At 42.1% G+C, this 18,772-nt stretch overlaps 1 protein-coding gene across 1 annotated transcript in view; it reads right to left on the bottom strand.

Annotated features, from left to right (window-relative positions):
* Positions 1-325: 325 nt before the first annotated feature.
* tnmd (tenomodulin) overlaps positions 326-18,772 on the bottom strand; it is a 48,704-nt gene continuing 30,257 nt past the window's right edge. The window contains exons 4-7 of the mRNA XM_037262560.1: positions 13,819-13,926; positions 6,215-6,365; positions 5,688-5,797; positions 326-920 (exon numbers count right to left, since the gene is read on the bottom strand). Of these exons, the coding sequence (XP_037118455.1) occupies positions 711-920; positions 5,688-5,797; positions 6,215-6,365; positions 13,819-13,926 (579 nt within the window). The 3' untranslated portion in view covers positions 326-710. The remainder of the gene's footprint in view (positions 921-5,687; positions 5,798-6,214; positions 6,366-13,818; positions 13,927-18,772) is intronic.

Genomic DNA, 18,772 nt, shown 5'->3' with positions numbered 1-18,772 from the left:
TGTAACGAATTCAAAACACCATTTTGAAAATCTAACCCTAATTTAAAACCTTACTTTGAACCCCTAGCTGTGGTTTACATCAATTTCTTTTTATGCCACACTTTAGAACGTTAACCCTATTTGAAATCTAACTTTGAGATGCTAATTTTACACTAGTTTTAAGACCTTATTTTGGAATCCAAATGCTACTCAAAATCATACTATAGTTTCAAACCCTAATTTGAAATACATCACTCCATACATCAAATAATTAGCACTTGGTCAGGTTGCGGAGGTAGCAGCTTCAGCAGGGAAGCCCAAACTTCACTCTCCCTCGCCACTTCTTCGTAGCAATTAGCCTCAAAAAGTGACTTTAAAGACTTTATTGGAAACCTCAACATAAATTACTGTTATATTGTATGCAACTGGTCATACATTACAGCAATTTAAAACCAAAAAAGAACACGCGTTTTCCTCAAATATTTGACATAGTCCAAACATGGTAGCATGCATTATATCGGACGACATAAAAACAAAAGCAAAGAAAATGATAAATGACGGCTGCCTTTTAAGAAAGCCTTTAAAATGCCCCAGGCCCCATTTAGTGTGACAAGTACGCCTCCGGCCAAAACTCAGCTCAGGAAATAATTAACAGCGGTCGGTCGACATTCATCTCACAAGTGGCGTAAAAGATGCATCAAAGCAACGATTCCAGGCGGACAACGCCCCCCTCAGATCCTCCCCAGCATGCGAGCGATCCACCAGTTGCACGGCATCACCACCTGGCAGACAACGTGGCCTCCCCGATAGTAGTATGGCCACGGGTTGAAGCCGCCGAGGGGCACGTGGTAGCGGCGGCAGAAGCGGTAGCCATGGTGACAGTACTGGCAGCAGTAACCGCGCTCATCCAGGCGGTTGTCCAGCTCCAGACCCACGGCTCTCTGTTGGGTGATGGACATAGTAGGTTTGAGTCTCTATCACCAGGATGGAATTCAATTTTCAGAACTTTTCTTTAAATATATATATATATATTTACATACAGAAAGCGAGAGTAGTGAGAAGTAACAAAGTGCAAGTATTTTGTCATTGTACTTTACTCATTCATTGCCAGCATGTTTACAGCATTTTGACATTTTAGTAGATTCTCTTTTACCCCAATAAAAAGTTTCCTGTTCTTTAGTAATCAGCAGTAGCTAGTCTTGCTGGTGTCACCAGCAAGCAGCAGGCCAACAACAGCGTGTTGGTTCTGCCCTGTGACTGGAGATTTGGCTGGCTAAATCATGACTACTTGTGTTTTTGCTACTGGTCTTGCTAGAGACCTCAGCATGACCAGCCGACGACTGTTGCCTTACTAGTAACTGGTGACATCACTTTAATGGATTAAGCCATTTCTATAAGGAAACTGCATTGAGATACAAATGATTTGAGATGTGGTGGTCATGAAATCAGGTAAATTTGTAAGTCCGGTTACCACGCATGGCCACAGTTCGTTTGTTGCATCACGCATGTGTCTGTCCCCTCACACATAATATGTCAGTGTTCACACTCGGTAACCTCACTGCAGGCTAAGGTTATGACAGCGGCTCTTCAAGGTGTGAATGCGCATCTGGTGAACTTTGGCCGGTCATATGTCAGGCAGAATAGGTGTAAAGATCAGTGCAAAGAATCGATAGCCACGGCGACACAAGAATGTGACATGTAACGGCGAGCTCGAGTTGGATTAAATATCAGGGTAATAAAGTGTGATGCGATACCCTTGACCTTTCCGGCAAGGTCAGCGATGGCAGTGCTGCACACGCACACAAAAAGCATCATCACTGACTTGTCCATTGCAGAGATCTTCAATCAAAATGCACCAACGTGCCTTTAAGCAGCATCATTACACTATTTCATTCATCTCTGACCTCATAACTCCGCAGCAGCGTCAGCCCTGCCTCCCCTTACCGCATCCAAATGAGCACCCTCCCCCTGACCTTGACTTTAAGTATGTATCACATTTCTAAAGCAATTAGCAGGCTAATGATGGCCTAACAAGGATTCTTTCATTTGCTCTCGCTGGCTGCCTCTAAACTTATTGAGGGGCCAATTGGAGCCCAAACGAAAGGTAAATTAGGTAGATTTAATGACCCCTAGCATTCGCCGTTGTGCCGGCTGCTTCACGCCCTGGAAGACTCGCAGGGCCTGCGCCTTTGATCAAGAGCAACGCCTAATGGGCTTCGGAGAAGTGCCACTTAACTCGACCGCCCTCGGTCCACGTTGCGCCACATTTCAATCTCTCTTAGTAAATGGCTCCTCTGAGACGATCAGGCCGTGTCGCTCTGAGCCAGCTCCGGCTTCACTTTCGGAAAAACCCGCCAGAGATTCTTGGGGAAGAGTCGGCACGAGTCAAGCTGCAGCAACGCAAAGCATTCACTAGTGGGGAAGGAGAACACGCAGAGGTGGACACAAAAGTGAGTCTCATGCCGGTAAACTGTTGCTTGAGTCCTTGTATTGCCACAACAAGGTCATAGAAACACAAAAAAGATTCTTAACACAAATACTTAAACCCTAAATATCAGAACTGTGAAAAAGAGTACATAAAAAATTAATTTAATGAGATATAAAAACTGTAATATCTGTGTTTGATCTTTAAGAGGCATGGCCAAGTGAGTGACGTCAGGAGCCAGTTTGTGTGTGAGCGCAATCACCTTTTTCATGAGGCTCTCATGCCGCTGGACGGTAAATTTCAAGTTTAACAACTTAACTGTCACACAACCACCAGTAGATGACAGCACTACCTCGATTGTAAAAAAACAAACAGAAAAAAGCAGAATCAAACTTTTTTTTGTTGCTGATTAAACAAAAGAGTCCGTTGTTTCATTTGGTAGTTTTAGTGCAGAAAAATTGAACACAGTATCCTGTGGGTCGAGGAAAAAAAATCTATACTTTAGAAATGTTTGCAAATATAAGATTGCATAGAAATTACAAACTAAAAATGTAATAAAAATACAAAAGATTTTTACAACATGAACTTAAAAATCTACCTCTTGTATGCTAACTTATCTATTAAAATGTTTTAATACAACACCGAAACACATTTTAACAAATTTTTTAACAAAGGGATTACTCTGTTGATATAACTTAAACTGCATATCACGTGATTAGCATGTCACCCTCGTAGCCAAGCTGTCTACTTTGACATATACGTAGTACTTGACACAGGCAGCCTGCCGTAGACATGTTTTTAAGATTGACTTTGTACTTTTTGACATGGGCTAATTTTGGTCTGTCACAATTAAAAGTAGATACATATTTGAGGTTAGCTGGTGGACATAATGTCAGTCAGATGTACACAAATGTGATTTTAGTAATTGATGGTATTTTCTCATGACCAATACTTGGTGACTTCTGATGTGAGTTCTGATAAATCGAGTAATACTACAAACTTGGGAGCCCTAAAGCACATAGAAATGCTGCGACGGATGATATCTTGTTTAAGCGCGTTTGATTTATCATCACGACACGCAGAGGCAGGTTTCTCATGATTTATTGTTTAAGTCAAGTTTGAGGGTCATCAACACGCTGTCAAAAATCTGTTATAGAAACAACAGCAAACCCGTCAATGGAGCAATGATTATCGTATCTGCTTCACACACAACGAATTGGGACATTGCTTGAGAAAAACAGAGAAAATGTTTTATTCAAATGATGGCGCACCGTAAAACAAATCAAACAAACAGCCAAAAGGCAGCATTGTACCTTAAAAGCAATTAATCAGAGCTAGCCTCTTAAAACGGGTGGCACATATTAATCACTGCGGCTTTGAGTCGCCTCCTCTAGTGGGAACGCTGCGCTGATAAGAATGGCTCACCTTGGGAAATCTGAGGCAGTCCTCCCAAACAAGCAGCGTTAATGAAGACTAAGAACCATTAGTTTCCTTTGCTACGCGTGATTTCAGCCCACATGCAAGTATGCACAATCAAACACCTCCCCAAAATGTCAGCCATTCAATGAGGGAAAAGCCTTCCCTTCGGGCTTTTGAAAAGTTTTATGCAGATACTCATTGCAAAATTGAATGAAAACACAGTGGCAGCAGATTATCAAAGTCCACTAAAAACTTTTAGTCATGTCAACTAATCAAAACATTTACACTTAGTGAAGAAAAAGTGTAGCTGAAGGCCAGTTTGAACGGCCGCATGAGATTGTGGGGATCATTGCTATTTATAGCACAAAGGTCAGAGCACTCTAGGGGTCACTAATTTTCCCTGTGCTGGGAAAAAAAAGGAAATATAGATTTTGATCATAAATAGTAAACGGAGCACTTCATCATTAGTACTGTCTACAACACTGCAAGCTTGACTTGGCTTTAACATGATTGTGGTTCTGAGTAGAGTCTTATGGCCCACAATTTAATCTGAGATGGTGTAAATTTGAAAGAAGGACTGGAAAAGAAACACCAGGTCAACAAAGAAGAATGAAGAAGAAGAGGAACGATTAGGAATAATTAGAACCTTGGAAATACTTTCCAATGTAATAGATCACATCCACCAGGTGCCTGTGCATAATTACCTTGACTTTGGCTGATAACACAATGTAGACATGCTTACCACAATGTGGCATCTGTAAAGCTGAAGTTTAAGGCAATGTTTCAAACGACTGCTCGATGCAGCGTGGAGAAAAAGCTGGAAAATGTTTCAAAATGACTGAAAAATGATTTAATGTCCACTGACAAGGAAAGACAGATTTAGTTATATTTTTGTTACATTTTTAGCGTGAATTTGTTCTACACAGGCAAAACACAACTGACATCTACTCATTAGTGAATGTTGCAGGCCTTAATACACATTTTGACTATATAGGAGTTTCTAATATATTTTAAACATTTCTCATTATGTATTTGTGTCAGAAACTATTTCATATAATTACAAAATGAAATGTTCAACTCTAGACACCTCACACTTGCTGCAGGTGGGTTAATAAAGGGCTCTTGGCACTATATGATGAAATACGGTATTCCTTAACTTTTCCCCCAACTAAATTCTTGAAAGCGCATATTATTCTCACAAACTAAAGTCTAGGAGTATTGAGAAGTGTTTCTGGGGCGGTCCTGATAAATGTGACCATTATCGGAAGTCTCATTTCTGCCCATGTGTCGCACTGCACCGAGGAGACAGCGCCTCTGCTTTAGTGGCCGTTCACGTGTAAGTGATAAATGTGGTGTGTCGCATGTGTGTAGATAGTTTGGAGTGTGCGTTCCTTCATGTCGCTGCCTAAAATATTTTTCTCCCACCGTCACGGATAATTAATCCTGCGCCGCTGAGTGGTTTAGATGCGAAATATGCCGTCCGTCTTTCCCTCTTCATGTTGTACACTTTGATAATTAAAGCATTGGTAATAAATGTAACTTATTTGCACAGTCGCGAGTGACCTTTGTGTGGTGCGTTGCTCTGCCAAGTGAGAGAAGGCACCGAGAGAGGCACAATTTTCTGCCTTGGAACGGCTGGATGTTTCTCTCAATTAATGGAGAGACATTAAGGGAGTCTTCAATGAACTGGCCTTACTTAAACAGATATATAGAGCAATTGCTGTGCCCTCTGGTGCACAGAGTCAGTTTTAACATCAATTAGTGAGCAATTTATATGCGGACAAAGTGGAGGCAGAGCCGCGGCTAATTGAAGTGACTTGACTGTAACTGGAGGCGGATTCCTCGGATGTCACGGCGCACTTACGTAGTCGTTCACGGGAGGGTTGTACTCCACCTCACGGGCGGAACGATGACCTTTCACCTCTGTGTCAGGCGCGTCCACATGCTCTACCTCCTCTTCCTCCAGCTCCAAATCTGAATCAAAAACAAAAGTAAGATGCCCGTGCAGTCGCACAACTGTTTTGAATCGGGCGTGTTGGAGGAGGGAAACTTCTAAAACAGGCAAGACAGTGGATCTCGAGGACCGGCGTTGCCTACGTCTCCTTAATACTGAATGACAGTATTTTTTATTGTTGTTGTCGTACTGCTTTAAAATCTGAAATGTCGAAGGGCTTTTGTCAAGTTAAAAGGAGAATGTCAATCAAATCAGTCAATACACACTTTGACTGCCATGTGTAGTGTACTCAATTCTGCGCTGGATGGAGCCTGTTTACAAACTATCCGCACGGCTTTGGGCACTACATACACACTCTCATGTCTATGTGTAGTATAGTGGGTTAGAAGCCCCCCCACCCCATCCCCACCTCCCACCGCCCTTTCCCGATTCCTCACCGCTCAGGGGAGAGGGATTGATCCAGTGGATGGGCAACTCCTGGCAGAATTCCCAGATCTTGGACTGGAAAAGGAACGCCGGGTCAGCGACAGGCTCCTCGGCGGGGACCCACACTCGGGAGTCCTCCATTTTGGTATCCGAGGCATCCACCTGCTCGCACACAGACCCGCACACCCTTAGTGAGCCAAACAGCAGCCTCATCATCCTCATTGTTTTAATCTATCATCTCTATGAGACAAGGGCGCCGACTTCCTGACTCCTGTTGCCTGACCCCTTCCTGATCCTCCTCCTTTTCCTCTATCAAGCCTGCAGCATGCTCTTTCTAAGACACATAATTGAAATTCACAGACAGTGATGATTTGACTTTCAAATGACTTTGCAAGTGATCTTCATTACTGCGCGTGTGGCGGCAGTATCGTTTAATGTGACAGACACAATAAAGCCTCGTATTCTCCTCCTCCTCCTCATCTTCTCCTCCCTGCTCTGCCACGATGCATCGCTTGCCATCCAAGCGCTATCAGTGAGCTTAATTTGTTGATACTGTAGTTCATGAGCTGTAAAGTAAACTATTATTGCTTAATGATCGCAACTACATGTCAGTGTTGTCTAATAGAGACATATGACAGGCAATGGGTGATGCGCTCTCTGCTAATACGGTACACATATTTATTTTCATGTATACGTAAATAAACACACAGACTTCCAAGTCTCTCTTTAATTAGCCAGCCAGAAGAACAGTTCACTTGACAAATGTTTTTACAAGGTGATTTTCCCTCAGTTTAAAACTTAATTGCACATTAGTTAAACTTGGAACCTGGGGCTATCGTTGGAGCAGGACTCATTAATATTGGACTGTGTGCCTTGTATCCCCCTTTGCCCCTGTCACTCCTTGTTAAAAATAGGCCAGCTTGAGACCTTCTGTTAGCAAAACGCTCTGAACGTCACATATCCGGGAATTGACAGTTTTATTTTCACAGCCTAGTAGGTGGTATAGTGTCGATGGAATCTATACTAATAGACAAAGTGGTTATATTTTGAAGGAAAAAAAAGTCATAATTTCAGTCAAAACGTCTCTCCTCACGTTGTGTCCTGTCATGTGTCCCTTCATGCCCATGGACATTTTAAAGGGCTTTATTTCCCTTTAGATCCTGTGCAGCATGTAGAATATTGCTCCATGGAGGGTTAGAGCTGACAAAATTAAATGATTAATCGACGAGTAATCAATTATCAAATTAATCGAGTATATTTTAATAAACAAGAAATTGTTCGGAGCCATTTTTACCTTGGAATGGTCCTAATCATCTGTCAGCTGCTCAACAGCAATTGTTCATTATGTTTTGCATTATTTCATGAAAACCAACAGATTATCATTTACGTTTAATCAAAACAAGACATTTGCAAATGTCTTTTTTTACTACAGAAAGTAATAACTGCACCAGTAACCGACTCAGTTTCAAAAAGTTAACATTGTCTCTTGTGTGATATGGAATAATTGTTATTCACTTGTTTTTGATTACGAAACACTAGAAACTAAGCAGTAATGGGGCAAAATGTTTTTTTTATACTTTTTTGTGTAAAATAAAATGTATCCAATTAATCGATAGAATAATTGATTCTAAGAATATTAAATAGTGACATCCCTAGTTACCAACCTGATGTTGATAATTTCGCACAGCTCTGGGAGTTGTCACATCCAACTTTAGCCTTGGCCATTCAAAGCCGTTACTTTTTCTATAAAGCGCTCTATTCCCGCAACAATTGTGAAAGCGCTATATAAATAAAGATGTATTGTACAATATTGTATTGTCAATGAAAATAGTGCCCAAAGTCTCAAGTGAACGTGTATCTTTTGTGGGATGCGGCAGAAAGTCTAGGTACTAGAAGAAACCCGCACAAACTTGGGGAGAACATGCAAGGCTGAAAGGAAGGTAGTGCTTTGACGCAGATGTGATAACTACTAGAAAATCTAGTGACTAGATCACTGTGCTTGCCCAGTGTTGTGACTGGGCTAAAAATGCCCAAGTGCTGCATGTGTGCTGGGTTATGGGAGTAATTTGTTTGACTCACACACATGCTGGCAAGTCTACCCCTTCTTGCACAACTCTCCCTGGCATTAAGTCGGTCAGCTTTCAGAAATTAAAGTCAAAGATGAGGTGCCCTCGCTGCCCACTCTAATTGGACCTCTCAAACACTCAAGCTGAGTATAAAGTAAATGGAGGTCACGACACATGGCTCACAACATGACTTGGTTTTCACAGCTGAGAAATGACAGCAATAACTTGTAAGGAAGAGCTGCGGGTTGGTCCGCACCCGGGAGGAAGGTGTGCTACAAAGGTCAGCCTTTTAGCATGGGGCAGGGATTTCGAAATGCCAGTTGACGGGAAGAAAGACAACATGATTACAATCTTTGGTCTATACCAGATATGGGCAAACTATGGCCCGCGGACCACATCCGGCAGACTATGATGCACTAGCAAAAAAGGGAGACCAACAACACTGTTCCCACTGAAAATTAAGGGGAGTTTCTCTACTTTGTTGTAAAAAAAAAAAAAAAAAAAAAAAAAAAAAAAACATTTTGAAAACTAATTGTACAAATAGCAGGGATTGAAACAAGCGACCATTCTCATTTTCAAACAATGTGGGACGCTCAGGGACATTGATGCACCACCTGTTCGCTGATAATCTTAACTTTTAAAGTTCTTAAGGCCGACTTTAAGGAAGTGTTTCCTGTTTCCTCACCTCTGTCACCAGGTGTTTGTGAGTTAAAGCACCGCTCTGATTTTCAGATATCCGTCACCATGTTGCCGTTTTGAGTTCTTTATTACTTTATTCTTTCACTGATTCATCAAGATGATGTATTTGGTCAGAGTGTTTGCCGTTTGATGTGATTTCGCCTCATAAGATAAACATCTTTCATAAATCTGACCTGCAGGTGCTGAAGTGATGGATTATTCATAACAACAGTGTCGTATTTAATGAGAATCACTGATAGTAGTCTTTTGGTGAAGTATTTTTTTCAATGGTATTAATAAATGCTTTTGTTTTCAAAAAGCTTTTTTTGAACAGCCATGCTTTATTACCTACTAAAGGCCAAAACCTTTTATGCAAGGACCTTTACATGTCGTTTATGGTACTCACTAACACTACATCCATCTGCTCCTGTTTTGCCCCCCTGGTCAAAATTTAGAACCCAATTTGGCCCGCAAGTCAAAAGGTTTGCCCACCCCTGGTCTATACACACCTCTTCAAGGCCCTTCCATTGACTTTTGACTAATCAGGTGATGTTAGGACACAAAGAACTGCTTTTTCTCATCAACTATCTTTGAAATAATCATTTGTGTTATGTATACTCCCTGTGTATGTATGACATTCCGCCTCCAGTGCTGTTGACTTAATTACACAGCGCTTGTACTGTAGTTAATGAATTTATCCTCGCCTTGTATCAGGAGCCAACTGGGAAAACACTGGCCATGACACACTGTTTAAAGTGTTACTATGTTTAACAGAGATCAACAAATGTTTTATCATGGCACCCAGGAGCTTTATTACACACACACACACACACACACACACACACACACACACGTATATATATATATATATATATATATATATATATACGTGTGTGTGTGTGTGAATTTCAGTTGACATTTTTATATTGGCAAGTTTTGCCACGATGGCAATCAAACTGGCTGTTCAACTCTGCAATATCGTATCCATGAAGCTACGACCACACATTCGTCAATCATAAATTCCTCAGACATGCTTTTCCGATCCCGACTGTTTGGAGCAAGGTCAATGGAAAGTAAATTATGTCTTGTGACATTTCAGTACGATATAGTAGGTCTAGATAGCACTTGATTAAAGTTAATTATCTTGAAATGTAATACTCTATTTAGGATATAATCCAGCCATCTGGGGTTGATCCCAGCTGACTTGGTGAAAGGCAAGGCACACCCTGGACGGAGAGCCAGCCAATTTTATATCATAAAACCAAACTGATTACATCAATGGGTGTCATTACTGTATAGATGAATTTCAATTATTTAAATGAAACATTTGCATTATTTGAAATAAAATAACCTCCGATAATTTAATCAGTTTAAGCCTCTTGTATTTGAGTGTTTTTTCTTTTTACTACTTTACAAAAAGGTGTAGAGCCCCTACCATCATTCATCCCAATATTGTGTACCCTAAACAACATACTCCAGGCTCTAAATGGCGCAATTAATTAAAAGAGAATGCAAATATTTTCCCTTATCCAATATTAATGTGAACTGGTTGTAGCAATTCTCTAGTCGCCAGAATGACAAGGAAGATGAATGAGCATTTTAAGATGTTGCTCGGGCTAGCTCATGTTAGCAGCAGTTTGTGTTGTTAGTTACCTGTCATAGTCCTAATTGCTTTCTGTTTTGGCTGCCGACCTGTCACAAACCATAACGGAAGAATCTGGACAACGAAATAGAATAGTGGGACCAGAGTTGTTACGCTGCATTATTTCTCTGCAAGAAATTTGCATGCGTGTGTGTGTCCATGTGTGTGTGTCTGGGGGCTGGATCTAGCTTATGGTATATTAACAGTTCGAGAAAACAGTGATCCCTCGTTTACCGCGGGAGATGCGTTCCAGAACCACCCGCAAGTAGCGAAGTAGAAAAGGTATATGTGTTATTTTGAAATTTAATTGTATTGAAATTTCCAATACGTAGTGTTTCTTGTTGCCCGCTGGAGAGCATGGATGTATTGCAAGTCAATTAGAAGAGTGTTTTTCCTTGCCAAGCAATACAACGTGTCCACCTTCAGAATTGCAACACTACATTAACCGCGAAAACAAAATGAGTCACAATTGCGCATGAATCTCCTGTTGCAATGTGGTCCACTACACAATATTAAAGCTTTTTAAACCCTCCCCAATACTTTAACGCGACATAAAACTTTCCCATTCCCTTAATAACCATTCCCACACTGCTCTGTGCATGTATTGTAGCTTTACAATAGATAAAAGAACAAACACGTAACATTGTCACTGGTTGGTGCTGTTGCCTCACGCATGGCTGGCTGCTGGCCTCCTGCACTTGAACTCAGTCACGTCGGCAGTGACGCACATTGCTCACAGGCACGTCCCGCTCTATCAGCGTGTATTTAAACGGCGTTCTCCTGTCACCTATAAACCCGCGAAATAGCGAATCCGCAATAGGTGAAGAGCAAAGTGGTGAGGGATCACTGAACTGCTGAATTCAAAATTCAAACATAATGTTAAATGTGTTGTTTTTTCTTGCTGCTCTAGGATTGGATGGTACCTGTGATGTGATGTGTTAGTCTCACCATGGTGGACTGTGATCCTCACCCTAAAAAATCCTGAGTGTCTCCAACATGTTGCCTCTTGTTGCAATGGATGACTTGTGCTTTGTCCGATACATTGTCAGTACACCCTTTTCTATGGTGTTGTAGTGCGCCACTCCGATTTTGCAATGCATTTGAAGAAAGTGGCAGTGGCTATTATTGCACAAATTTGGTGTATTGGCTTGCTATTCACTCATGTTTACAGCTGTCTGAGTAGGAGGTTCTCGAATGCTGGGTGAGTGTCGGTCATCCATATTAAGTGACTGTTAAATGGAGCAGGCAGCATCCGTTGACAATAAAGGCAGCGAGGGAGGCAGAAGAGGACTTGTGTGTCAGTCTGCGGATAGTGAAATGAAGCTCAGGGATTACTCCCTCAGAGGTGGCATGGAAGAGGCAAATTGAAAAGGGAGGGGTGGGGAAAACCCTGGCAAACAATTCATGTTTGTCACCTGGTGGTGCCCTCACACCGGCTGGATTTTGTTATCAGTCGCCTGCAGTCTCTCTACCATTTTCCCATTGTTTTTCGGTGCGCCACTGAAGCCCACCGTGGTTGCTCTGAGCCCTCCGTGAAGAAAGCCCGCGGCTGGGTTGAGCGAGGAGCCGCAAGTGCTCGGCTTTAACCCCTGTGAGCTTTGTGCGTTCCACCACTTGAGAGGGAACTTGTGCTAAGCTTTGGCAGGTCAAATGTGGGAGTATTCTCACAGAGGAAGGTTCAGGGGATTTTGTCTATTGTTGGTGAGGCCAGGCCAAGGTCACTGTATATTTTTTCAAACACAGCCCCCATGATAATATTTACTGCATCTCTCCTGTGGCGTCAAGGGTTAAGATGAGAAAAAAACAAAAGAAACCTTAGCAGCTGCACATGGTGTCATGGAAGTTGACTGATCCAAAAAAAAACTTTCTTTAAAAGGGACTAAACTTGCCAAATACGTTGAAAAATAAATTCTTCCTCTGAGGAAAACGACTCAAGTAAAAAAGTACAAACCCTGAAATGTACAAAAGTAAAAATAAAATTTCACTGTCAATTATATACAATAGATTTTATTTTTGCTTTTTCAAACCTTTAACGAAAATAAATGTCACTTTATTCTTGACCTCTCACTTTGCTTAGGGTTCTAATTTTCTACAATTGCTAAAAATATCCTCGAGGAAGATACAGAAAAAGTCAGGCTAATAAATTATTGTGTGCTGGCTGGTGCGTCGATTCGGAAGTCGAAAATTGGTTTATAGGTAGATGCAAAAAAAATCACAAGGTTCCGGCTTAGTACTATTGCTTCCCAACACTGTCGCGGCTACTACGGTGAATTCACACTTGTATAGCAATGGCTACTACGACATGCTTGTAAACCACTGCTTAAAACCACCTTCGGAAATATGGATTCCACAGAACATGGTCCAGAATCATCATCATGGCAGTCACACTAACAACAACCAATATTTGGCCTCAATCACTTGGTTGGCTCAAGATGATTGTCTTTGAAGCTGCCATTCCAGTCAATTACACTTCAAAGTGCTAAAGAAAAAAGACAAACTGTGTGGACCACCTGATCTTGTATCTAGATAAGAGGAAAAGAACAAGCGTTTGGTTATTTGATTGCAGCTTGTGTTCTTCAAGTTAAAAAACAAACAAACTGAGACTTAAATTTTGCTTGTGCTGACATTTGGCTGACTGTGTCTTTGAATGGAGTGTCTTTGCTGCGGATTTGCCAGCTTCTTCTTCTCAGCTACAAGGTAAAATGGAAATGAGCGCGCATGAGTGTGGATTTTCCGTTTGAAAATGCGGCCCACTCTGAATTGCACTGTGACACAAGAAAAAAAGTGGATATTTTCTTTGATTGAATTCCTTCCACTCGTTGTGGAGAGTTCACCATACAGCTATCTAACACCCAGAAAAGTCAAATGAATCCCTATAACTTTGAGAGGAGGCTCACAGAAAAAGTATTTTACTAGGAAGAAAAAAAAATAGCATACATATTACAGTCACCCCCCTCAGTCAGACCACCCCCCTTAAGCTATCTGAGTGGAGCCTTTGGAGGACAGGATTAAAAATTAATATTGGCTCAGGATTGACAGCAAACACCATTTGATGTGAGCCACAAAGAGTCTGTGGGGTTGTGGGCAGCTGACAGTTCCGCAGGCACCACAAAGCTCAGTAAGAGGGACGGGATGGGGATGGACAGGTTGAGGATCAGTGAGACGCTACTCCGGTTATCTCCCTTCAGTATGCATGGCAACTTTCTGTATGGCTACGCGGCACGCATACCTCGAAGTCACCGTCCTCAGCCTCCACTCCTGCCACTATGGGTAGCGTCCTGGTTTGGCTCCTGATGTAGCACCTCTGATGTTCAGCAAAGCGGATAGCAGTGAGTCCCTTTGAAAATATGGAGGAAAGCAAAAGCTTGCTCAGAAATTCGGATACATCTTTCATTCATTAACTCCATGTGATGCGCATCTCCCATAAGCACCCGGGCAGTTGTATTGAAAGGTGTCCATTTGAAAAGATAATCAAAGCCAGAGTAGTTAATACACAATGAGTTCTTTGAAATCTTTTTTTTTGGGTAGCGTGTTATGCAATTGATGAAGTGTTCACATGTGCAACTGGCCGCTCTAAAGTGCACTAGATGGAAAAGTGTATGTGAGAGTAGAACTAACACGGAAGCCAACATTTTGCCATATAAAAATGACGTTGCTGCAAACGAGCTTGAAATAACATCCAATGCCGTAACACTAGCTATCTTTAGGAGTTGCTGAATAAAATACGCCTAAAGGCTAAAGAGCAAATGACTTGGAGTCATTCCAAGTGACACTTGCCTCTTGGCCCTCAAAAGGGCACGGAAGTCCTTTGTGAGCTGCAGCAACGCAGCTCAGTGCGAACCGCTAACCTTCAGCCTACCAATGATTGTTTGATTTAATTAATGTTTCTGGGCATTTTTAATGACCTGGGGAAACCCTATGTAGTACAGTAGGCCCTTTTTTTTTTTGCCTGCCGCACGTTATGTAGTAATGGCAGACTATTGACCAATGCAGCTAGGCTCCTGCTTTAAAGCGAAACAGAAGACAAATGGCACGGGTGTTCTGCTGTGGCTGTACAACACTTCATAGACTATACACCAGAGAGTTGGGTGACACGCTTGGAGAATCAAGTGTTTTCTGCAGAGTGCCCCCATTGAATTAGCCACTCACAGGTTTCTCTCGCCTTCTTAATCTGTGCAGTCAAGTGTGGAAGTCACTGTCTTCAGTTGCAGCCGGTGATTCTCCACCGGGTGCTCTGTTCAGTCTGACACGCTGAGCCTCAATGGGCACGAGAGAGATCTTTTAATTCGCTCCACACTATTGTATGTTAATCTAACATATTCAGCCGAGACAGCGTCTGAAACACGCGCAACAAGATCAGATTTTATCCAATTTATTTCCTGCAGAGAGCTGCTCATTCATCACACTGTATTAGAAGAGACAGCAGGATCTACATCTGCCGTAGAATGTCATCAGCTGAAAATTGCATGAGTGGTGCCACGAAAATGAACTTGATTTTCTCTAAATTTAATTGCGGCGACCCACTGATTGCTGTGACATCTCCTTTTTAATCAGTTAACTTGACCCTATGGCCACTGGGTCTGCATTGTGGATTTTTGGGGAAGGTGCAATCACTTCGAAAACAGACAGTGGCCACACATGACATGATACAATGTGAAGCCTGTCGTGATCTAGTGCCTGTAATTTCATCTGCGTCGGGACAATAATAGTCTCAAGCACAGAAGCATGATGTTTATGCCTGACTTTATTGTGATGAGTCTCCATTTAATTTGGCTACGCTGTAGCGGGGAGTGGCGGGCGGGGAAGCAAAGGGCATTCTTGTGATGAGATGCAATGATTACAGGGCTTGGTCAACCAGAAAATGAAGAAAGACACATTAACACAGGAATGAGAAATGGAAAGCAATGTCATTTTGAGAGATGGCGCTAGGAGAAGGGGAAAAGTAGTCCACTTAGTGTGTCCATTTGTGAGACGCTCAGCTGCGTCTATTCAACAGGATGGAGGACATAACAGCATGTGTCATTCAGACCCTGTGAAGAAAGATCTTGAAGCAATGTCAGCATGTCTCACGCAGCCTTGTTCTGAAAAGTTTCACTGCAGTGATTTGCATAATTATTTCCAACCTATATTCAGTTCAACATTTGGGGGGAAAAACACATTAATAAAGGCAGTGCCACCCTGTTACATCACACTACTTCATCTCTTGATCTAATTGCTTTTGTCTCCTCGAGCAGTCCATGGACATTCACCACAAAAAATATAACTATGATAAAAAAATTGTAAACCTAGTATCACTCTAACAATGTCAATATAAAGTAAACATTATTATATAATGAAACTTATTCTTTGTGAAGTTTATTCACGGATAAATGCTTTGCTATTTTCTTTCCCTGACTTTTCAGGTGGCACTACTCATGACCCATAAAGTATTTATATTTTCACCAAGATACAAATACTGTCACGTCTCGTCCCCAGCCGTGTTACTATGCGTCTCTGTCTTGGTTTCTGTCTGTGTGCTCGCCCCTCCCCTCCTGTGTGCCCATGATTAGTTTGATTATTCTAACCTGCCTCTTGTTACCTGTCGTGTATATAAGTCCTGTCTGCCCCTCACGACCCGTCGGATCGTTGTGTGTTGTTGTTGTCTTGATGTCTTTTGGTTCCTGTTGTCTTAATGTCTTCACGTCCTTTGTTTCGCGTCCCTGTCGGTTAGTCCTTTTGTTATTTCGTTAAGTCATGTCAGTTTGGCGAGTCTATTAGTTTGTTTTGCTGAATAAACCCTGGTCCAAGCTGCATTTGGTTGCCCTGCTCCATCCGATCCGTGACAAATACTTGCTAAAAAAAAAAAAAAAAAAGGGACGTTTTTGGACACATCGAGTCCGCCCCAAATGGTGATTCATAATTTGAAAGACGGTGATTCCACTGGATGGTACTTAATGTAGGCAATTCTAAAATTTTTTAGAGAGGGTGTCAATCACTTACATTTTTTTAGTATTCGCGGCAGAGCTTGGTCCCGATTTTGCGGTACATTAAAACGACAGTCAACTGGCTCAACGCCACATCGTTTTTGTCTGGTGCTGAAGTGGTAACACTGGACGCTCCATTACAATGGGCTGGAGTCGCTCAGTCTATCGTTTTATGGATGTTAAGCATGTACCCGCCAGTATTAATGGTGCCGTCACAGATGCGCAAGTCAGCGCATCAATGCCGTGGGCGCCAACGCGAACCCTCGAAGCGCCGCAGATGCTGCCTTGTCAACCAAGTGGAGAGAGCAATCTGGTTGTGGCTTTTCCTCCTCGGCCCAGAGGACATGCCATCCGTGACGCGGGGAAACAATCTGAGACCATTGGAGCACAGAACACATCTCCTGAAGTCAACCTCACTTCTAATGTCACTTCTTTTGCGCTCCTCTACACAGTAGACTTGAAGGTCACATGTCCTAAAGGTCACATGTGGTCACTCCTGTGGGGAGATGTTTTCCCCTATGAGTTTACATTTGATTTTGTTGTTGGACAGTTTGTCCCAAAGTAGTGAAGGCTGAACCTCTCAATGATATACTTCATGTTTTTGTGGAGGTCTTATATTCATGGTCAAAGTGTATTATTTTATGAGAAGAAATCCTCATGTAAAATGTATATCTAAGTGAGATGTCAAAGTTTGGTGTTATAACACATACGTAACATGACAGATAAAGTTCTTGTTAGGTCCTGCTGTACTGGACAGAACATATGTGCTGTCTTGTGGATGTTTTAAGGCTAGCAGTGATTTTCTATTCTCATCCACAATTATTTTCACACGCTCAGACCCAAATGATGACTGTGTTGCCTTGTTAGCCAGCTTTGCTCTCAGGATGTATTTTTCCTCACTGTTGTTTATGAATTGTGAATTGTTGCAGAAGATAAACAGCTGAAAATCATTTGTGGCTCAGAGTTCTGGTGGCATAAAGCCCAGAATGCCCTCGGGCTTGATGGGACCGTGTCTGGACTGGCCAAGCGCGGTCATTTTCAATAACAAGCAACGGTCTCCTTTTTCTTTTTGTTAGAAATCAATTTTCACCATCAGCACACAGCTGCCTTTCAGTGTGTTTTATACCACCTCGTTCCCATTCTTCTTTCTTCTTCTCAGAATAAGGTTTGAATTACTGTGCTTACTAGCTTGTTACTTAGTCTTTCATGGAAGAGCATTGAGTCGCCTCAGGGGATGTGCTTCACTAGCGCGAAGTGGCACAAGCAACAGGCTCGTGTGTGTGTGTGTGTGTGTGTGTGTGTGTGTGTGTGTGTGTGTGGGTGTGTGTGTATGGGGGGGTGTCAGCTTGGCAAGAGAACATAGAAAGAGGCAAGATAAAGAAATGGCGCGAGGGAGGGGGGCGGGTGATTGATGTTAACACTCTGCTGGCCATTGTAACCGAAACAATGACAAGTGAATATGTTTGCTTTGTCCTGAATTGAAGGTTTATCTATTGACATTTCATAGTCAATAAATAATGTTGTAAGAATATTGGCTCCCACCAGCAAGTTGAGCCTTTTGGGTCCTTTGTCTGAGTCGCTGGTTGTGCAGCCTCCCTCAGACTGGGGCAGGATTTAGAAATGAAAGGTAAGCTAATGAGTTTTGCTGGAGACAAAATTGCTACTGCAAAAGCTGCTGTGTGAAACAAATGGAGACAGGCTCCCTAATGGTGTTTGTAGTGCAAACGACTTGCTACTATAGAATTAGTCTTTTAGGAAAGAGCAACCCTCCCTCTTGGGGCTGCTGTGAGTGCCTTTAAACCGTAAATCTGCTCTTCTAATGACTGTGTGTTTAGGCGGTTATTACAGGAATTTGTGGTCATTCTCTCATTCATTCTCTGCACCAATTATCCTGTTTGTGGGGAGCTGAAGCCATTCCTGGCGGAGAGAGGGGGCACGCCCTGGCTGGCGCAGACAGCAAATCACGTATTAACATTCACACTCACACTCACACTCACACCTGACCTGCATCTGGGTGGTTTCTGAGCTGTCCGAAAGATCGTCTGTAATGCCTTTAAAGAATGATTCAATTGAAATATTTTGGAAACAGTGGTTAATTAACAATTCTTCCTAAGTAAATGTTTTAAAACAAACAGCTCTTAAAGAGCTAATGTATTCAACTTTAAAGTTAAATGAACCTGAACTGTACTTGTGCGGTGCTCATACCACACTTTGACAATT

Source organism: Syngnathus acus, chromosome 10 (assembly GCF_901709675.1).
Source record: "Syngnathus acus chromosome 10, fSynAcu1.2, whole genome shotgun sequence".
Taxonomy (NCBI): Eukaryota; Metazoa; Chordata; class Actinopteri; order Syngnathiformes; family Syngnathidae; genus Syngnathus; species Syngnathus acus.
This window is presented reverse-complemented; position numbering and strand designations above follow the sequence as displayed.